Below are 23,141 nucleotides of genomic sequence, written 5' to 3'. Positions count from 1 at the left end.
ACTCATATATCTTGCATATATTCATGTATAAGCCTATTCACAGATAAGCTGATAAGCTGTTTTTTAAAAAACAAAATACCAAGAAAAATGGCTAATCCACAGCCAATTGTGAAAATTAAAATATACAACCATTTTCAGGGTTGTACATTTTATCTCTGTATTGTATGTTTTTCACAATATTATGGTTAAAAATTAGAAAGTCAGCCTATCTGCAAAGGGGCTTATACATTGGACTATAAGGTACATTAGGATCATAAGTTTCCCAGGACAGGAATGTTGCAAATATCAATCACCAAGAGGCACCCATCCTAAAGAACAGGAAATATAGAGCAGGATTTCTGTTAAACTCTAGAAAAGTCAGGAGTAAAAGGAGTCAGTTTTAAACTCAAGAGCATGGAAGCCTTGGGTCTCAGCTGTCAAAAATTGATCAATGTTTTAAGTGGCTTCAGTTGCAGCCTTACAATAAAGGTTTGTGACTACAGTACTCCTATGACATCGAATTTCTGGGAAACGTCAACCTGAATTTGGACCTGTCAGTCAAGGACAGCCTGTCAGCTGACACCTTTTACCCAGCCTGTTCGCTATCTGGACCATGATTCAGATAAAGGTAAAGGTTCCCCTCGCACATACATGCTAGTCGTTCCTGACTCTAGGGGGCAGTGTTCATCTCCGTTTCAAAGCCGAAGAACCAGCGCTATCAGAAGATGTCTCCGTGGTCATGTGGCTGGCATGACTAAAGGCTGAAGGCGCACGTAGTGCTGTTACCTTCCCACCAAAGGTGGTCCCTATTTTTCTACTTGCATTTTTACATGCTTTCAAACTGCTAGGTTGGCAGAAGCTGGGACAAGTAATGGGAGCTCACTCTGTTACGCGGGCACTAAGGATTCGAACCACCGAATTCTGATCGGCAAGCTCAGCATCTTAGCCACTTAGCCACTGCATCTCTTTTATGATTCGGGTAGAATGAAGGAAATGATTCTATTTTGGCCTCCCCAAGAGGTTTTCCCCATCCCATCCCTTCCCGAGAGGGAGAAATGTAGTGAAGGATAAATGTACCTGGCTCAGGAACCTGGTCAGGTTCTTCGGCTACTGCAAACAACATAAATAGCAGAGACAAAAGGTTGGAAAACAAATATTGGGCAGGGAGAGCAGGAAGCAAGAACAGAAAAGGAGGTGGTAGAGATCAAATCCAGGAGAAAAAGGAAAAGGTAGTTAGATCAATCCATCTGTAGACCACTTTCTCAAAGCTGGTGCACAACAAATGGATTAGATACAAGCTTCCTATTGAATTAAGAGCCAGAAAAATCTGAAGATGATAAATGCAAGAGTCTGATACATTTAAAGGACACCAAGCTGGGAAAGACTTCATGTTCTGTGGGTGTGGCTTGGTGGGCATGGCAGAGGAAGGATACTGTAAAATCCCCATTTCCTCCCAATCAGCTGGGACTCGAGAGGCAGAGAATAGATGGGGGCGGGGCTACTCAGAAGTGGTATTTATCGGTTCTTATTTATCGAGGGAGTCCACTGTGCTACAGACGTCCGGATGTGAATCCCTGGTTGTGAAATGGGGCCCTAGGAGGCAGATGGGTTTGCTGATAGTATACCTGGCTCCCCGCCATACATCAGCGACCCTGCCTGAGCTCCTCGAGCTGATCTCATCGGTGGCGGTTGAGACCCCCAAACTTTTAGTGATGGGGGATTTTAACCTGCCGTCGGTGGGAGAAGCATCAGAGGGGGCTCGGGAGTTCATGGCCTCCATGATAGCCATGGACCTGACTCAAATGATTCAGGGCCCGACACACGAGGGAGGTCACACCTTGGACCTTGTTTTTGTCTCTCGCCAGTGGTTGAGTGATCTGGGAGGAGTGAATTTAACCATCACTCCTCTGTCATGGTCAGATCACTCACTCCTCCGTCTTGACTCCCCTGGTGCTACTCCTCGCTGCGGGGAGGCGGAACCGGAGAACACTAGATGGTTCCGCCCCAGGCGCTTGATGGAACCAGACAGGTTCCAGACGGAGCTTGGGCCACCTCCTGCAGCCCTGACCCGCCCTCGGGTAGAGGACCTGGTGGCCGCGTGGAATAATGCGACTACCGGGGCCTTGAACCGGGTGGCGCCTTTGCGGCCTCTCCGGCGGCAACGATCCACCCTGGCCCCCTGGTTTACCGAGGAGCTAAGGGTGATGAAGCGCCGCAAGAGATGCCTAGAGAGTCGTTGGAGATCCTCCCGATCCGAACTTGACCGAGCACAGGTACGAGCCCATTTAAGGACGTACCTAGTGGCATTGAGAACGGCCAAACGTCAATATTGTGCCGCTCTCATTGCATCCGCAGAGAACCGCCCTGCCGCCCTGTTTCGGGTGTCCCGCTCTCTTCTGTTTCAGAGGCCACGGGAGGCCCCTTTACAGGGTAGGGCAGAGGAGTTTGGGAAATATCTGCAGGATAAAGTCGCTCAAATCCGGAAGGATTGGGTCCCCTTCAGTGGCCCAGTCGAGACGCCAGTGGCGAGTCTTGAGAAACCTTTTTGGGAGGAGTTTGACTTGGTTGTCATCGAGGATTTGGACAGATTGCGTGGGCGACTGCGACCTACCACATGTTTACTGGACCCGTGTCCCTCCTGGCTTGTACTGGCATCCTGGGAGGTTACACGCGACTGGCTCCTGGACCTAGTGAACGCTTCGTTGGGTGAGGGGTCTCTCCCGGCCGCCTTGAAAGAGGCGGTGGTGAGACCCTTGCTCAAGAAGCCTTCCCTGGACCCTATGGAGCTGGTCAATTATCGTCCTGTCTCCAACCTTCCCTTTTTGGCAAAGGTTGTGGAGAGTGTGGTGGTTTCTCAGTTTCCACGACATCTGGAGGAGAATGATTATCTAGACCCGCGCCAGTCCGGCTTTCGCCCTGGGCACAGCACAGAGACGGCCTTGGTCGCGTTGGTGGATGATCTCTGGAGGGCCAGAGATAGGGGTTGTTCCTCTATCCTGGTCCTATTAGACCTCTCGGCGGCTTTTGATACCATCGACCATGGTATCCTGTTGCACCGACTGGAGGGGTTGGGGATCCGGGGCACCGTCTTGCAGTGGTTCGGCTCCTACCTCTCCGGCAGGGCGCAACGTGTGTTGGCAGGAGAGCAGAGGTCGACCCTAAGCCCCCTTATCTGTGGGGTGCCACAGGGGTCGGTCCTCTCGCCACTCCTGTTCAACACATACATGAAGCCGCTGGGCGAGATCATCCGTGGTTTTGGGGTGGGATACCATCTGTACGCTGATGATACTCAGCTGTACATTTCCACCCCGAACCACCCCAACGAGGCCGTCGAAGTGATGTCCCGGTGTGTGGAAGCCGTACGGGTCTGGATGGATGACAACCGACTCAGGCTCAACCCTTCCAAGACGGAGTGGCTGTGGGTTCCGGCTCCCCGGTTCAACCAGATAATTCCATCTCTGGCCATTGGGGGCATTCAACTCGCCCCCGTGGAGCGGGCGCGCAATTTGGGCGTCCTCCTGGATGCCAGGCTGTCCATGGATGAACATGTGACAGCCGTGGCCAGGGGGGCGTTCCATCAGGTTCGCCTGGTGCGCCAATTGCGCCCCCTATTGGACCGGGACGCCCTACGCACAGTCACCCATGCGCTGGTGACGTCTCGCCTGGACTACTGCAATGCTCTCTACATGGGGCTTCCCTTGAAATGCACTCGGAGACTACAGTTGGTCCAGAATGCGGCCGCGCGGGTGATTATGGGGAGCACCAGGTACTCCCATGTGACACCACACCTGCGCGAGCTGCACTGGCTTCCTGTGGTCTATCGAGTGCGTTTCAAGGTTTTGATCACGATCTTTAAAGCGCTCCATGGCTCAGGACCTAGTTACCTGCGGGACCGTATTCTGCCCCACACATCCCTACGACCTATTCGCTCGCACAGAGAGGGACTTCTCCAGGTGCCGTCCACTAGACAATGCCATGGGGCGGCGCCTAGGAGCAGAGCCTTCTCTGTGGCGGGCCCAGCCCTGTGGAATGACCTCCCCCCGGATATTAGGACCACTACAGACCTCCGCTCCTTCCGTGTTAAACTCAAGACCCACCTTTTCCAAATATCTGGCCTGGCTCAACCATAACTTCGTTACGCTCCTGAGGGGTTTTTAATTTAGCAATTTTATTTAAGGGGATTTTAAACTGTGTTTTAATTGTGTTTTTAGCTGTGTTTATTGTCCTTCACTTACAAGTCTACCCTCCTTCATGCACAAATGTAATTGTCCTTGTTTTTTCGTATGTATGTGTGTCCTATGTGTATTTTATCCTTTTGATTGTACGCCGCCCCGAGTCCTTCGGGAGAGGGTTGCGGCTAATCAAATAAAATTTTTTTTTAATTATTATTATTATTATTATTATTATTATTATTATTATTATTATTATTATTATTATTATTATTATTATTATTATTATTATTATTATTATTATTCTCCAAACTACTCAAAATTTCCGCTACTGGTTCTCCAGAACTGGTCAGAACCTGATGAATATCACCTCTGATCTGAATCATTAAAAGAATGACTCATTAGCCAAAGGAAGGAAAGGCCATCCACTATATCATGGATAGAGATTGCATGGGGAACAATCAAGAATATCCTTTTCCCTATCATGACCAACCCTTTTGTTCTTTTACACTGACAAAAAGAAAAAAGGTGTTGGGGAGAATCAAGGAACTCCTTATAGGAGTCTGAAGGTTCTGGTATATTTAAGGTAAGGTTTCTGAATTTTGTTAACTTTAAGAAGTTAACAAGAAGTTAAGCTAGCCATGCTGGCTGGGGAATTCTGAGAATTGACGTCTGCACATCTTAAAAGTTGCTAAGTTTGGCAATTCTTGATTTAAGAAATAAAGCTTGTTGTTTCTTTTCAGATTTCAAATTGTCTGTTTTCATACTTGACTGCTTTTTCAAGAATCCTTCCCATATCCCTAGCGGGACCAGCATATTATAAAGGATCTTTGGGTTTTGGTTGATAGCACATAATCCAGTTGGCAAAGGCAATACAGGGCCATGTTTTTGTGCTGAGGCAATTAAAAAAACCTTCCAGAAAATTAAAAAGCAGGATTGTGCTAATTCCACATTATAAAAGGAAAATAGCAGTAGCCAACACAATGACATCCATAACTGATTTCCCACCCCACCCCGGGCTACCCCAATATTCCCAGTACACATTTGCATAAAGTTTCATATATGCTAGACTTACAATCATGTAAGCAGCAAATGTGGCCAGGCAAAGATTTTGGAGGAAGCACATTCCTGAGAAAGTCAATGTGCATGTGTATGAAATGTTGACTGAAAATTTCTCCAAATTGAACTCAAAGCTCCTTTGACTACTCCTGTTTTAGTGTCAGCTTTGACTTGAAAGCATTTTACTTTGAGTTACTGTCAGCCAATCAAATATCATACAGAAAATGTAGCCAATTGGCACTGGTTGTGCAGAAGTGTCCTTAAGGGCAAATTGTCGAAGAGAAGAATAAAAAGATTGATTCAGTGCTGTAGCTTCTTCTCCCCAGTCAGATTGAAAGCATTAACAGCAACAATTTGCCCTCTGAGATGTTATCATTTTACTGCTATTCTTCCTACATTACTTAATTCTTTTTGGGACTCCTTGACTCCCAAAAATTAAAAGAGGACCCATTTCTTAAGGAATACAACAAAATGTTTGTAGAAATAACTCTTGGCTCTGCGCTGATTGAAAATGTACGTTATTCAAAATGATCCAAAATTACTCAAAATGACCCAAAGAATGGACTCAGATGTTGTTTCTGGATGCCAAAAGCTGAAGAAAGACACGTTGCAAAATTATCAGATGTTAGAATCTATTAAATCAAAAAGAAAAAAGAAAAGAAAGGAAAATATTTCAAGGGTAAATCAAACAGCTTCAAGCACATAAGTGAGGGAATACAGATCATAAAAACAATATTGGATTTAAATATTTTTAATGGATCCAGCTATACCTCAGAGCAAACTTCCTCGATCTGAAAAACCTGGCAGTCTGTTGTAATTCTAATCCTTCTCCTTCAATCCCATCTTCCAAATCTCATTTACTACGTCCCACTCCCTCAAGGAAGGAAGAGAATTGGCAGGGAGGGGGGGGAGAGATCAGTTTAGGATTTGCCACTCCCATTATTGATCCTTATCATTCCCCAGAGTATCTGTTTCCAGTCACCGGATTCTCTCCAAATAATGTGTGACAAAACCTGAGAGAGGTTCTCCACCTTGGTGCTGCTCTTGGACTTTATTAGAATAAATAAAAGAAATTGTTACTTGAGCACTGGGGCAACCTGTCTTATTCAGAATGAGATAGAGGCAAAGTCATAGGATTTGGGTTGGGAATAAGTTGCAAAGGGACAAAAGGTCTAACCATGTCTTGGATGATTGAGAATCTCCATTGACATTTACTCCATGGTTAAGCACACCTTAACCACAACTGTGGACCTGATCATTGTCTCACCTTCTTCTTCTTCTTCTTCATCTCCAGCAGCATGTTCCTCTTCTTGATGAAACAAAGAGAAAGAGAGTGAGGCAGATGTGGAGATGTTCTTAAATTAGCAGATGAGGAAGAGATTTGGTGATCAACAAATACGGAGTATTTAGAGCAGAAGTGTCAAACTCAATTAATAATTGCAGCAAAAAAATTTGCGCGCCGATCCGGCAGCAACCCACCCCTGACTTGCAAGACTACCTGTAACCAGCATCACATGTGATCACATCGGTCCAAGGGGGAACAAGTGAAACATCCGTCATGATGCAAGCTTTGCTCCTTTATCTACTGGTACTTGAATATGATACTGTGATGCAGACACAAAAGAGCAAAGTTTGTATTGAGATATCACAACACCCATTTCTACCTTTTGGTATCTGCCTAGTTAGAGACAGGTGCTTATGTGTGTGATCTGCCAAAGTCTAAAGAGTGGCCTTGGAGCCTTTTCAAAATTCGCAGCTGCTTGTTAATTTTCAGTGTGATAGACCTAGAAAATGTTTTGATGCATTGGAAAGCTTTTCTCTCAAAGAAGTTGACATTGTTATATAGCGAGGGACAAAAATTACATGCCGAAAGTAAATAAAGAGATATCAAAGCTGGATTTTATGATCAGAGGAGGTGAACAAACTGGGACAGTGGTTTTCAGGTTTCATTACTCTGAATTCATAACAATGACAGCTTTCTGATACTTGCTATATCTTTAAGAAAACCAGTGGAAAAACAGACTGTTCTTACAATTATGTTTTAAAATGATAAAGAAACTGAAAAACTACTCCTAGAATGGAGGGTTGTATCAGAAATCCCTTACCTTCCTGCTGCTCCCTGGGAAGTAGGAATCACACATGGCAGAGAAAAAGACAAAGAGAATGAGAGAAATTGAGAGTGAATATGAATACATCCTTCCTTTATAAAACTGTAAGCACATTGACTGTAGATAATGAAAGAATGTTGAAATAGCATTAGCACAATTGCATTTAGGCTTATATATGCCCCGTAGTGGTTTATAACAGTCTCTGGATGATTTATAATGTAGAAGCATTATTTGCATGTTGCTCCCAACAATCTGGGTCCTCGTTTTACTGACCTCAGAATGATGGAAAGCTGAGTCAACCTTGAACCCTATCAGGATTGAACTCCAGACTGTGGGCAGAGTTTGCCTGAAATGCTGTACTTTAACCACAGGGCTTATCCATAGAAACAGATATGAAACTATTTTAATAAGTATGAGTTCCTCTCAATTATGTTATTAATGCGATTTTGTAAAGAGCTGAGTTTTAGGGGCTCATTTCAGAAAAGACTTCTAAGCTGGTCAGAGGCATGAGAAGGCTCAGATGTGGGTCTCTGTGCAACACATTCATCTCTCAAAAGGACTTGATTGTCTGTAGCTGACCAATAAGCAATACAATACAGGTAGTACTAGACTTACAAGCATACACTTATATGAGAGCCGAGATGGTGCAGTGTTTAGAGTGCAGTACTGCAGGCTACTTCAGCTGACTGCTAGCAGAAGTTCGGCAGTTCAAATCTCACCGGTTCACAATTGACCCAGCCTTCCGAGGTGGGTAAAATGAGGACCCAGATTGTTGGGGGCAAATATGCTGATTCTGTAAACTGCTCAGAGAAGCAGTAAATAAGTCTAAGTGCTATTGCTAAATGCTATACCATTCAAAGTTACAACGGGATTGAAAAAAGTAATTTATGACTGGTCCTCACACTTACAACCAATGCAGCATCCTCACCATCACATGATCACAATTCAGATATTTGGCAACCAGCATATATTCACAACAGTTGCTGTGTGTCAGAGTTGTATGATTGCCCTTTTCAACCTTCCCAGCCAAATTTCGCCAAAGTCAATTGGGGGAACCTGGATTAACTTAATGATGGTTAACTTTAAAAAATGCAGTGATTTGCTTAACAACTATGGCAAAAAAATGTAAATTTGGGCAGAACTCACTTAACAATAGCTCTGCTTTTGACCCCCAATGGCAGTCGTAAGTGGAGAACTACCTGTAGTTCAATTGTTGAGTCCTGCTTGCTCTTATCTATTTCTCTTCTATACATAGTGTTTTCAATGCTCCTCAGTATAACATGAATATAGATAAGAATCCAATGGAAATAAAGGTGGATGTTTTGGAAGGGAGGTAAAAAAAATGGGAACAATTATTGTTGGTTTTTTTCCTACATTTTCTTTATTCTGGGAGATAAGTAATTTGTTTAATTTACTTATAATTAATTTTCTTAAACAAAAAGTAATTTTGTTTAATTCTGTAAAAACTGTTGCTGGGTATAGGTGCTGAAAAAAAATGAATAAATAAAACTGATTTCAGGCCATTTCATTAAATAGGTTTTTCAGATGTTGTATCTGCTTCACATCTTTTGGGACAAGTCAACAATCTATTTGCAATTCATTAACCTGAAATACTAAAAATGTCACATTTCAAAGTTTAAAGCTGCAGTTTCAAATCAGCACACTTTAAAATATGAAACTCGTCTTTGATTCTGAAGGAAAATCTTATGTAAACTAAGCAATTGCCCCAATTCTTCTAAAAATCCCCAAATCCAATAATAATCCCATCAGAGGGTGTCATTAATAAACACAGAGGGAGAATTTATATGGGAGTATTTGAAAATGCCCCAAACTTTGTACATATTTAATTATACATTTGGGATTGGATGTTGATCTACTTACTCCTCATACTCAACTTCTTCATCAGACATGGTGGAAGTTATTAGGTTTTACAGTATCTAGAAGAAAGAAATAGATAGCCATATGGGGTTTTCTTCTGGTTTCTTTGCAGGTAAGAAAGATTGTGGAATTAAATCTCAGATATTATCTCTTGACAAATGTCTATGGAAAGGCTATTAATAAACCAGTTTCATTGCCATAATTATAATAATCACAGTGATCTCTATTTTTAGCATTGCTATTATGATTATTTTCAGCACATTGTCTTAGTTTAAAGCAGTCTTAATGACAGCAATAATGAAATATTTAATAATGGCATGCTTACCCCACCCACCACGACCAGTGTCTATTGCTCTAGTCTCTGACCGAGAGCTCATTCTAAATCCATGTGGAATCCTTTGACCTTTTATGGTATGGATTGTAGGCAGAGCCAGTAAAGAGACAAAGAAGGACTGGGATGAAAGACAGCAGGCTGGGTATGTAGGAACAAGGTTAGGGAAGATAATAGTTTCCATCTCAATCTATTTTTAATGTTTCCCATTGCTGAGCCCAGGAGGGAGTACAAGTCCTTTCCAATGAAGCAACCTAGCCATCAGATTTATGTTTTGGTTGGATATTAGAACATAATTGAATCGTAGGAGAGAAACTGGGAATGTAACTCTACCTTTCTTTTTACTGAATGGATTTATTTTCTCAAATGAGGCCTCCATTGGCTGAACTGGGGTGCCCCTATTTTCATTTATATCTCACCCTTTCTTTACAGCAAGGGCTCACAGCCACTTTTGGACCTGGGACTGCATTAAGCATTTGAATACAGTCACAGGTTGGAGGCTAAACTTCAAAATGAGGAAGGGCCTAGAACAAAACCGGCATATTTTATTTAAATTGAATGAAAATTATATTCATATTGTACTTAATAGCCTCCTCTTTGTTGCATTAAGGGTTACATTTCAAGAGCAGATTCTGAGCAAAGTTGTCATTATCGGGGAGGGAGGGATTTTGTGATATGCATGCTTTTATTTGCAACAATCTATTTGGATAATTGAGATACGATTTAACTGTTCACTCTTTCTGCTTTCCTCTTTTATCTTCCCTGCAATTGTTTGAGGTAGATTAGACAGAAAAATAGGAATTGCTCAAACCTAGCCAGCAAGGTATGTGACCGAGTGGAGCTTTGAATCTCATACCCTCCTACTAACTAGAGACCGATGGCTATTTACTGCAAATGGTCACTGTTAGTACTACTTAGAACTGCACATTGCCCTGGTATAAGCTTAAAGGGCTTGTCAACCTGGCTTAATTTTCTCGGTCATCTTCCAACAAATAGCTAGTCTTTAAAGGTAAAGGTTCCCCTCATATATATGTGCTAGTTGTTCTCAACTCTAGGGGACGGTGGTCATCTCCATTTCAAAGCTGAAGAGCGCTGTCCGAAGACGTCTCTGTGGTCACATGGCTGGCATGACTAAACACCAAAGGCGCATGGAATATTGTTACCTTCCCACCAAAGGTGGTTCCTATTTTTCTACTTGCATTTTTACATGCTTTCGAATTGCTAGGTTGGCAGAAGCTGGGACAAGTAATGGGAGCTCACGCTATTACGCGGTGCTAGGGATTCGAACCGCCGAACGGCCAACCTTTCTGATTGACAAGCTCAGCGCCTTAGCCACTGCGTCCCTCAAGCTGGTCTTTATAAGGAGGGAAATGTCCATTCTAGTTGGTCTTCATGCCAAGGAAAAGCAAGAGAAGAGTTTATATCCTAGGACTCTGGACACTTGGAAAATCTTTTAGAAAAAGTTATTTGAACCTCACTGAAGTGCAACACACCTGCATTTTTAAATGTGTTGTTCTAATGACAAGAGAGCTGCTCGGTTTTGCAAAGTCCAAAGTATGCAAAGATGCCTCCAAATCATTTTTGCAAAGAATATCACTTGTATACAGTATATCAAAAGCAGAAACTATGGGGAATTTGTGTTTTCAGGGCTGTGGGCCAAAAGAGGAAGAGGAGAGATTTGAGAGAAATCCTAAAATGGAGTGACAAAGCACCAGAAAGAAACTATACATGATGAAACTTTTCACCAAACAATTATTGCAAACAAATGTAGCTAATATTGGAATAAAGAAGTATGTGCTGTAATATAAAACGTATCCCAAGTGTAGAATGTATATTGAGAATCTATCCCAGTCTGTGATGAAATAAACAATTTTAGATATTCTGCAACAAATTTTCAAGTAAAATATAGTATCTCTATAATATAGCAAAATAATATGTAACAATTCTACCCAGAGAATAGACACTGTATTTATTGTACTAGAGTTAGCGGCTTGTAAACAATATCAAAACTTGTAGCAATATAAAAAAATTAAAATAGAAAAAAGATTTAGAATACATACATTTTACTAGGACTTAAATTTCTTATGATTGTCCAGGAAAGGTATAAACCATTGGCTTATCTGAATACTTTGGCAATGTTCAAACAACACATCCATCTATGGTTTTCGGGGTTACAGTTTAGTGACTTGTCTGGATTCCAGTGGTGAGTTGCCAATTTTTTTTACTACCAGTTCAGGAGTGCTCCTGTGCGCACATGTAAGAAGCATCTGGGCTGGTGGGCAGAGCCTCCTGCGGCCGCTATTACCGGTTCGCCCAATCCGAACCAGGATCAACCCACTGTGTTCCCATCATGAAATAATCACTCCAGCTAAATTTTCAAAATCTAGCATCAAGCCACAAATAGCTCGCCCTCATTTAGCTTAGTAGCTTAGGCAAGTTCATTTACAAGAAATCTCTGCTGTGTATATAAATGGCTGAATATAGTAGAACAATGAATTTAGCATTTCAGTGTTCTAGTAAGGGCTGACTTATGGCCAGGGCAAAAGATCAATACAATAAAAATGGGATAGGACTTCAGATGCTGGTAGCTGCTGCATCTTTCTTTTCTTTAACCTCCCCCCCCCCCCCACATGTCCCCAATTACAGTCAACAATTATTAGCTTAAAAAAATGAAAATCATAGAAAGCATTCCGCCAATATATAATTTCCTCATCTAAAAGGGGCAAAAATTGTTTTTAAGGAGCTGGACAAAATACAACATGGAGTAAAGAAAATAGAATAAAATATTGGAAGATCTACTACAGGATATTTAAGCCTCAGGGGGAAAAAACATTTATATGTTAAGTTGTCCCTTTTCCAGTTGGTGATATATAAATAAAATTAAACTAGTTTCAATTGGTTTTCTTTTGAAAAATGATATTGATTTAAAAATTGACCGCTAGTTTGTTACTCTTCTGTAGTGTCCCAGGTCTCCTTGAAGAGGGTACATTTAGGATGGAATTGTGGGTGAGAATAGGAATAATCTTCTCTCCAAGTCCTCCCTCCCAATTTAGTTTGTCTTGGAGGTCCTGAGTCTTCTTCATTTTAAGCTCCAATTGTGGAAGTCAAGAAAAGGACGATGGTGTGAATGTGAACCCAAGAGCATTATAACTGAACAGGGATTGAAGCCTTACACGAGTTGTCCCAAATAGGATTGACACAGGAAATATAAGAAATTATCCTTGTTTTTGTCAGCTTAGTGATGGTCTGTATTTGCGTGACTCAAAACTCTGTGCCCCTTCATCCTTCAAATTCTGATCTACCCTACTATTGAGCAAGGTTCACTCAGTGCCTCTAAGAAGGATCCTACAGGTTTTGGATTTGTACGAAAGAGCAGTTAGGGCCAACTTTCTCTACATTCCTCACATATATTTGTGGACTTCATTTGACACAACCAAAGGGGAAAGGGCCTTTTGTGCTCTCATTGGAAGCAGCTGTTGTAAAAGGTCAGACATACTTTGGAAGTGCTATTGTTTCTCAGTTTCCAATTTGAATCTGCTTCCTCTGTGCTAGATCTTTAAATAACTTTGACCATACTGGGGTGGCATCTGTATAACTTGCCAAGACAGAACCATTGTCTCTTGCTACTGTTCAGTCGACCCCAAAGATGGGGTTCAACAACTTGCCAAGTGAGTTGAACTATGTAATGGAGGCTTTTCTTAAAATAGTAAGAGAAGCATAGAGTTGTAAGGGCTTAAAGAGATCCTCGAAAAACCAATGACATGATTTCTCTGATGCGGCATTAAATACATTTTCTTCCTGGGCTTACAGGGGGAACACTAAATTATTATTTATTTATCTGGAAATAGAATGGAGACAAATGTTTTATATGTTGGATTGTCATAATACATAAACATAAGCTATTCTCTCTCCTGCTGATTTCCTTTTGGACAAAGGTAGTCAAAAACTAAGAGAATTTTATTCTACTTTGATAGTGTCTGCACAATTAAGGGAATAGAAAGCATCCAACTCAACTTTTAAACCTAATTCAAGCACACTGCAATACTGAATTTGATTACTGAGAATTAAATCCCACTGAATTCAATGAGCATTTTGTCCCATAAAAGTACAGTTTTGCACTCTTAACGGGGTTCAGTGAGAGACTAAGGAGAAAACAAAAACAACAATTAATTCATTCAAACACAGCCAATCTTCTACCACAGCTTTGCCTCTTTTTTTTTTTAACCAACAGGTTCTGCAGTATGAAACAGCAGGAAAACCATGATCTTGAGATCTTTCTCCTTTCACCTAAATACAGAAGAAATATGGCCCATGGATTCCTTCCCCTGTCTTGTTTTCCTATGATGGTGTCTTCATCACTTTCTTAATTCTGGAATGTGATAAACTTTCAATCCATGAATTCATTTTCTGCCTATTTTGAGCAAAGTATTTCATGCATCACATTCAGATTTACTTTCTGTTTTTAAAATTGTGATTTGTTGAAACCTTAAAGGTCTTCACAGAAGGTCAAGCCATATAATGTCTGCCTTAATATACTGCACTAATATACTGCCTGCAAATCAATCAATCACCGCTTAATGATATAACCGAATCCAGCTATTATCTTGACAATGCCATCATATTAATGCTGAGAAAGGCCAGCTGCTTCCCTTTTTGCAATGGGGAGGACTTTGGGGTTGAGTCGCAAGCGTACAAGATACCAACTTTTAGGTCCTACAATTCTGTGGCTAATATTGGCAGAAGATTGGTCAGGAGTGATGTCTGATTGTTTAGCTTTTGCCTTGGTCTACAGTCAAACCCTGTCGGTATGCTTAGGTTATGGTTTATTGTGTAATGAGAAATTAAGCAATTGAGCTAATTCAATATCTCAGGGGTTGCCAGAAAGAAGAGGAGGTCAAACTATTCTCCAAAACACCTGAAGGCAGGGCATAACACAATAGATGGAAACTAATCAAGTAGAGAATCAATCTAGAATGAAGGATAAATATTCCGACAGTTAGAACAACTAATCAGTGGAATGACTTGCCATTCCACTTTATTCGGTTACTAAAGCCAAAATTCAATCAACCATGGATGGTATGGAGAAGAAAAAACTCAACCTGAGTTTCTATACATTCTGAGATGGGAATGACCCTTATTGGCCTTTAGGTAGACAGAAACTTTTGATCACTATGTGGACTTCCCATATGAACATTGATGTATGTATGTATGTATGTATGTATGTATGTATGTATGTACGTATGTATGTATTTATTTATTTATTTCTCACATTTCTATAAGACCTATCTCACCAAAACGGCTCTAGGGAATCCTTCAGTTCTTATCAGAAAAAAACAGTGACTCTAAGTTCCCATGCAAAGTGACTTAGTCTCTCAAACTTCATGACTGGGTTCAAACAATAGGGAAATGTAGGCTAAAATGGAGTGATCATTGAAACATAATAAAAAGCAACAGCCCACAATTAACTGTTTGTGTCTTGTGTGAACTTGTATAATTCAATCTCCAATTGTTTATATGATTTTTGACTTCATACCCAATATTATTTTTGTTCTTCTTTTTGTTCTTCTTTTAGGAAAAAATCCCTCCCCCCCTCCCTCCCCCCCTCTCCCCCCCTCCTCATATTCCACTTTTTTTTAAAAAAAATGGTTTTCTGCCTGGATGGTTTTCTGTAATGAGCCGAAGGACAGAAAGGGGGAGTAGTGAGCTCCCTCCCATATTTGGGTATACCAGGGGTTGTAACACAAATACATACCTATTTCCCTGGCTCAGCTGATAAGGAAAAGAGCCTGTGGCTTAGTGGCTAAGACTCCTGCCTAATATGTAATACAGCCCAGGTTCAAATCCCAGTAAGGGTATGGCTAGCTGATGACAGCTAAATAGCTTGAAATAGATCTATACTAGTCTCCTTTTATTTATTTATCAGCACAAATACAACACACACACACACACAACACACACACACACACATATATATATACAGAGAGAGAGAGAGAGAGAGAGAGAGAGAGAGAGAGAGAGAGAGAGAAATTTGTGTTGCATTTTTGCTGATAAATAAATGAAGGGAGTCTAATAGAGATCTATTTCAAGCTATTTAGCTCTCATCAGCTAGCCATACCCTTGCTGGGATTCGAACCTGGGCTGTTTTTACACGTTAGGCAGTTATATTAACCTCTAAGCCACAAGCTCTCCTCCCTTATCAGGAAATAATTAAGTGTTATGTCAAAGCACCTGGTATGCCCAAAGCTTATGGCTTAGAGGTTAATATAACTGCCTAATATGTAAAAACAGCCCAGGTTCGAATCCCAGCAAGGGTGTGGCTAGCTGATGAGAGCTAAAAATTGAAATAGGTCTATACTAGTCTCCCTTCATTTATTTATCAGCAAAAATGCAACACAAAAATTGTTTTCTGCCTGGAAGGCTCCTAGGTTGGATATTTCTCTGCACATATTCAGCATGAGTTTAGTATTTTATTATTCAGTTTGATTGTCCCCAGTGCAGCAATGAAAGAAGATCAAGAGTCAAAGAAATTCAGTTTGGAACATAATTCCTAACCAGCTTTGTGGGGGGAGATAGGAATCTTAGGATTTTGGCTGGAATTTGAGGAGGTGGTTCAGCTGTGAACTATATTAGGCATTTTAACTGACCTGGATGGTCATTGAATGGAAAAGCACCTACAGCAAATGTGGATGCTATAAATTTGACCCCAGACTCAGTCAGAAGGAATGTAAGGATTTATGTGATACATTATACAAGAGGTTGAATCTTTGAAGGGTAGCTGCTGCAGTGAGGGGACTCAGGAACTGCAGATATAGGATTATAGGGTTTTTCTGTTTTTTACTGGCTCTTCATTTGTTTCTGGCTATGAACCAAGCACTGGTTTTAACTTCTAAATCCCTGCCTATTTAAAGCCCAGCTCTGCAGCTGGACAACCATGTGCTCCAGCTTCCAGCATGTCCAGTCATAATGCTCTAGGACAGTGTTTCTCAACCTTGGCAACTTGAAGATGTCCGGACTTCAACTCCCAGAATTCCCCAGCCAGCCTTCACTGGCTGGGGAATTCTGGGAGTTGAAGTCCAGACATCTTCAAGTTGCCATGTTGAGAAACACTGCTCTAGGAGGTAGCACAATCACTACTCTACCTGGCATTATTAGTTACATTTAGTAGAAGGGAAGGGGAGAAAGAAAGAAGGAAGAAAAGGAAAGAAGGAAAGCTGAAGCACCAGCCTCAAGTTTAATTTGTATTTCCTTTGGATCTCAAGAAGATCCCAGAGGAATTTTTGGGGAGAACAAATGATAGTTGGTTGCATCCCCATGGAAGTAGACCATTTACCCAGATAATGAAATGGAAAGTATCTTAGGGTGAGACACCATGGGGAAGCTGGGAAAACAATAGAAGGAAGACGGAGAAAAATGGGGTACTGAAGGCAGGTCCATTGAGAGCTTGGAACCTGGAAGAAGCATGTCAAGTCATTGATAGAAACTCAGTCTTAATGAACTCCGTACAAATGAGATTAGGAAATTTTTCAGACTGGTCCCAGATGAGTAGGGAAAACCCATTCCTGAAATCTGCATAGCTCTTTCTTTCCCAGATTTGCAGACTGCACACATAAAAAACTGGAGAGGAACACCTTTATCAATTGACTTCTGCTTTAGGATTGTCCAGCTCCCATGCCAGCCATGTTGGGAGTGTGCCCTTAATATGCTTGCCACATTCCAAGCTTGCCATTGTGCCCATACCTTTGATTGGCTTCTTCTTCTAAATTGGGGTGGGGGTGGGGGAATCATGCTGGCTGAGGAATTCTGGGAACTGAAGTCCTCAAGTCTGAAAATTGCCAAGGTTGGATATTTCTGTTCTAAACCATGGAGAAATTTTATCTGGTGTTTAAGACAACTTGATAGTACATAATCCCTTCTAAAAGGTCATCTGTTCACCTACAGTATTTTTTTGAAGTCTCCCTCTAGTCTAGATGCACAGACTTTCTTTGCCTACTTAATAGAATAACAGAGTTAGAAGGGACCTTGGAGGTCTTCTAGCCCAACCCCCTGCTCAAGCAGGAAACCTCTGCCACTTCAGGCAAAGGGTTGTCTAATCTCTTCTTTAAAATCTCCGGTGTTTGGAGCACCTGCAACTTCTGGAGGCAAGACATCCCACCAATTAATTGTTCTATCAGGAAATTTCTCCTTAGTTCTAGTTCTCGGTTTCATTTCATGCCTTCACATTTGAGTGAGTTAATGATGAAAAGGCCTTTTCAGTGGCACATTCTTTGGAAACATGCAATGGAAAATACCTCTTAGAAATATGCATTACCTGCCAAGCATTGTTCTCCTGCTGCCCTGGATTTTTTCCACTTCATTTTAATAATTTTATAAGAGGATATTAACATTTTCCTCTTTGACTTCATGGTAGGTCATAAGTACTTTCCATGGAGCTCTACGAATTCAATTATTTTCTGTTTTGTTCTCTCTTATTGTTAGATTCTACCTTTTAAGACAAATAACCCATCCATGTTTCACTCTCTTTTAAATTAAACTTGCACTTCCTGCAACTGTTGTTAATCATTTTACATTATATGTATTCATTAGAAAGGCAGAGTAGGAATATTGATTGGGTAAAAAATAACAGTGAATGTCTAGGCCTGGTTATTCTATTTTATAGATTCTGCATTGTAAACAGTCTACACCTTTAGTTGAGTAAAGGTGGAAAATCCCGGTTAATTAGTAGAAGAGACATAACTGAAGAGAAAAATAAAATTCAGTTAGATATTTGTTCCTCCTGCAGAGCAGCCAAGTAGCTACTTGTTGGAGAAGGAATGAAGCTGGAGTTGGCTGTTACTTAAATCAAGGAGGGAGGGAGGAAGGAAGGAAGGGGGGGGGAAAGAAAGGGGAGGGGAGGAGAGGAGAGGAGAGGAGAGGGAAGGGAAAGGGAAGAAGGAAGGAAGGAAGGAAGGAAGGAAGGAAGGAAGGAAGGAAGGAAGGAAGGAAGGAAGGAAGGAAGGGGAGAGGGCAGGGGAGGGACATGAAAGGAATGGGGAAAGGAAAATAGAGGAGAGGGAGGGGAGGAAGGGAGGAAAGGGAAAGAAAGGGGAGGGAGGGGAAAGGAAGGAGGAAGGAAGGAAGTGGGGGGAGGGAGGGAGGAAAGAAGGAAAGAAGGAAGGAGACCAAGGTAGCCTAAGGCAATGAGTCTTTATATAAAGACTCAAAGCTTATATAAAGACTCACATTGGTTTGTTTGTTTTTCCAAGTCCAAAGTTACATCTGCCCAAAGCATCCCAGCATCTGTTCCTTCCAGGTATTCCTACACCCCAAGCATACAGATCAAATGCCATCCCACACAGACACCCATGGGCATTGCTAGGTCCCCATATGCTAGTTCTCCCTTATCCTCACCTGGGAGTAGAAAGGTCAAAGATCTTGCTGGCTCTCTGACCAAGCACTGGCTTCTGCAGGAGCAGGGGTAGCATGGCAAGTTGGGAGCCCTTATAATGAGGTAACCAGATACCTCTCCCTCTTCCTCCCCACTTGGCCCCACACCCCTTGTGTGGGATTGCTGTGATTTGTTGAGAGGAAAATGACAACGGGTATGAGGTTGATCCTGCATTCCCGGGACAGAATGTGCAGGATGGAAAAGGAACAAAAGAAGCTCCTGAAAACTGAGATTGTTCTCCTTGGAAGCAGGCAGGGAAAGGTCTGGTTGTCTTCTCCTGCAGCCATTGGAAACACTTTTCAAATGCTCCGACATCTGAAGTTCTGCTACTTTTAAACATGGATAGATCTACCAAGTTTTTCTATTGTTTAAGCAAGAAATAAGAATGAGTTCTTAGCAGAATAGTTTTACTTAGTTTTTTTGAAAACTGTATATTTTTGTTATTTACATATACGTAAGTATATCGAACACAGTGCCACCATCCTAGTGTTTCATCCACCATAAAAACCAAAGTGAAGGACAAATAACATACAGTATACACTACTTACACAGTGCTAATCTTGTACAATTGTTTTTGATCAATGTACTCGTTCGTTCCAGGTTTACTTAGCCTGGATTTTTCAGGTTCCGACTCCCACCTTGTGTTTCCAGTCATTGATAAAATCTGTTCCATGTTTCATAATATTCTTTTTGTGTTTTTTTTAATTCTAACATTAGCCTATCCATTTCTGCACCTATTAATAACTTTCTTATTATCTCCTTTTCTGAAGGGGTGTTTTAACTTTTCCATTGCTGTACTAGGGAAAAACATTTGACAGTTTTTGAGGCTGGACAAAGTCTCTCATTGAGGTCAATAAACCTGCTAATTTATAAAATAGGAGCATTCAATAGATGTTCTTGAGGTCCCAACCTTTCATTATTGGATACTTCCAAAAGTTGGTAGAGTTGCCCTTGTCACAGGACAGTGAAAAGATTCTGTGATGAGATTATTAATGCAGAGATTGAAATATTCGATCTCATTTTGGAGCAATGGTTGGTGAAGTTGGCAGATTTTGCTGAAATGGATTATTGTTGTTAGTTGTGAAGTTGTGTCTGACCAATCATGACCCCATGGACAACGTTCCTCCAGGCCTTCCTCTTCTCTATCATCCTCCGGGGTCTGATTAAACTCATGCCGACTGCTTCGGTGACTCCATCTGTCCACCTTATTCTCTGTCGTCCCCTTCTTATTTTGCCCTCCATTGTTCCCAGCCATTAGGCTCTTCTCCAGTGAGTCCTTCCTTCTCATTGGGTGGCCAAAGTATTTGACTAAATGGATACATTTTCTCTAATCTTCTTTGATTAGAGAAAAGACTTGTTCTTCATTTCTTGATGAGAGGAAGTTCCTTATCAACCGTTTTTGTATAAAAAATTTAAAAATTTGTGCACGTGCGAAATTTCAGCACACAAGGGCAAAAAGGTTTGATCACTGATCTAGAGGAAGGTGTGGCAGTGTGGCAGGGAATTCTGGGTTGTGATATCAGCACCTCTGGAAACCACCATAGAGGACTTACAACAGTTACAATGGCACTGAAAAAAGTTACTTCAAAAATTACTATAAAGTTACTACAAAAGTTACTATATATATTTTTCCACACTTAAGACCATTGCAATGATCTGCTAGGACCCCCTGGAATGGCGGCAGCCACAGGGGGGTCTCCAGCTTTGCCCCAGGAGCCGTGGAGTGCAGGAAGCGTGGGAATTCCAACGCGCGCTTCGCCGAGAGCAGCCCGGAAGGAAATGACTAATTAGAATGCAGCAGCTGAAGCGTGGTGAGGTGGGGGCTTTCCCCGGGTCTTATACAGTTTAAAAACCTTATTGACTGTTTTGCAGTTTTTTCCTGGACTTTGTTTCAACCAGTGAAAGAGTTAAAAGTGGAGGGGGGAGGGAATTGCCACCCCCCTCGGAAAAGCGGCACTTGGAAAATCTCTCCCTTGCGAGGGAGAGAGTGAAAGTTCAAAAAAGTTTAAAATACTTTCACTTCCCTTGATTGATGGGGAAAAAAAGGAAAATAAAACCTTTTTTTTCCTCTTTTTTTTCTTTTTTGACTACAACTGTGAGAGAAAGGAATTGATTCTTCTCTAAAGTTATCTATGGGAATTCTGATTTTGCTGTTTCCTAACCACCGGTGCTGGCTGAGCCAAGATGGCTCACTTCCTTCTTCTTCTTTGTCTGTGAGCATGAGACTCCTCCCTTGAAAGACTTTGTTTGCCTTGATTTAATTTCCACCCCAGAGATCTCCAGGAGCCTCCTCAAACAAACTTCTTCCCTGGATTTGGAATGTTTTGATCCACCCATCTGCTTTGGTCTTGAATTAAACAACTTATTCTCCTTTGGACTTGCCTGTTTGGTGGCCTCTACCGGCTGTGCTTTCCTACGGACACCATTCCCTGTATAGAATAACATCTATCTCAGACCTTCATGATGGGCCCGAAAAAATTACCACCTGGAAAGGCCTCGTCGGCCCCAACATCTTCTATGTCCAGTCCCATTGCCCACCAGTCACAGTTGGGGTCCTTTTTACAACCCAAAGTTGTAAAGTTCAAAGGATTTCTCTACTCAGCAGATGCTTCAAGCCCTCTTAAAGGGACAGGATGAAATGATAAAGTTGCAGGACTTAAATGATCAGCTCAGAGCGACACAACAAAAAACAATGCAGAACGAACAGCGGATAGGTGTACTGGAGGAGGGTGTGGTTGGGATGAGGATGGCCTGGAGGCAATCCAAAGGGGGAATATAGAATTTGAGAATCACATGATAAAAACGGAATTTGAAAGGATGTCTTTTTTTCTTAGGTTTCAAAATTTACCAGAAGTTGAAAATGAAGATCTTAAAGAGATTATGACCACAATGTTAGCAGAATATATTAACAGAGATAAACAACAGCTTGGGTGGGATATTGACTTGATCTATAGGATCAACTCAGTCTATGCAAGAACACATAATGTCCCGAGGGAAGTCCATGTTAAATTTCTCAGAAAAGCTACAAGGGATGGGGTTCTAGGAGCTCAAAGGGGAGGACCACTAAAATACAAGGATAAGGAAATAGCCATTCTTAAGCAGATCCCAAAGAAAGTAAGAGATAAAAGAAGGAAATATATCTTCTTAGCCAAAAAATTATATAATAATGGGATCTGGTTCAAATGGCTGTTACCAGAAGGCATGTTGATTTTTTGGGAGGGCAGTAGAATTAGAGTTAACACAGTTGTGGAAACAGAGGCTTTCATGAAAAAACATACTGCTCTATTAGGTGATGTGGGGGATCCTACACAAGATACGAAGCAGGGAGGGGCTGAGGTTCTGCCAGTGGACGAGAGGGAAGAGGAGACAACAAGAAGACTCAGATCACAAAAGTGAATTGAAACACTATTTTAATGTTGTTACAATGTATTTTTAAGGAAGTGACAAAAGAAAAATGATTGAAACATACTGACGATTTGGTTAAACTTAAAACTGCTAATATCTAAGTAAATGTTCTTACCTTTCTATTTTTCCTTTTTGTAAAAGTTGTGAGACCCGGGGGAGCTTCTCCACCCCCGCACGATGTAGGTGTCAAAATGTCCGATAACCTTTTACCCTTTTTCCCTTGTAAAATTTTTTAAAACCAATAAAAATTTTAAAACATAAAAAAAGACCATTGCAATGATCAAACTTCCTATTCTTGGCAACTGACTCATATTCATCACTGTTGCAGTGTCCTGGGGTCATGTGATCCCCTTTTACAACCTTCTGACAAGCAAAGGCAATGGGGAAGCCATTCACTTAACAACTATGTTACTGAATTAACAACTGCAGTGATTCACTTAACAACTATGGCAAAAGAGGTCGGAAAATGGGGCAAAATTCACTTAGCAAGGACTACCCATAGCTATAGAACTGGAGTAGCTGGATATATTAATGTTGGTGTTTCCACCTCTCTTATATTTGTGAACTCAGTAACGTAGAGATATTTTTGTGCACATTTCTCTAAATACGCAGCCTTTTATTTGAGGGTTTGCTGAATTTACCCACCTTTTGCAAACAAATATCTGACATTATGAATTAAATGTTATTAACATTAAAAATGTTAATAAATATAGGCATATTGTATGCGATAATAATTTTTCTTCAGAAAGTGATAAACTGCACTGTAAAATTCAAAAATGCATACACGT

The 23,141-nt window shown here is 41.3% G+C and overlaps 1 protein-coding gene across 5 annotated transcripts in view; it reads right to left on the bottom strand.

The window, feature by feature from the left end:
- The window catches only part of TNNT1 (troponin T1, slow skeletal type), a 42,773-nt gene extending 23,775 nt beyond the window's left edge, over positions 1–18,998 (bottom strand). For 2 of the 5 annotated variants that reach the window (XM_081932760.1, XM_081932761.1), the window contains exons 1-4: positions 18,912–18,998; positions 9,197–9,252; positions 7,313–7,326; positions 6,475–6,516 (exon numbers count right to left, since the gene is read on the bottom strand). In XM_081932760.1, coding sequence (XP_081788886.1) covers positions 6,475–6,516; positions 7,313–7,326; positions 9,197–9,225 — 85 coding nt within the window. In that variant the 5' untranslated portion in view covers positions 9,226–9,252; positions 18,912–18,998. Of the gene's footprint in view, positions 1–1,056; positions 1,090–6,474; positions 6,536–7,312; positions 7,327–9,196; positions 9,253–18,911 lie in introns of those variants that run through there. The other 3 variants (XM_081932759.1, XM_081932762.1, XM_081932763.1) reach the window with 3 other exon arrangements.
- Between the last annotated feature and the right edge of the window lie 4,143 nt (positions 18,999–23,141).

This window comes from Natrix helvetica (genome assembly GCF_964273705.1).
Source record: "Natrix helvetica genome assembly, chromosome: Z".
In the NCBI taxonomy this organism is placed as follows: Eukaryota; Metazoa; Chordata; class Lepidosauria; order Squamata; family Natricidae; genus Natrix; species Natrix helvetica.
This window is presented reverse-complemented; position numbering and strand designations above follow the sequence as displayed.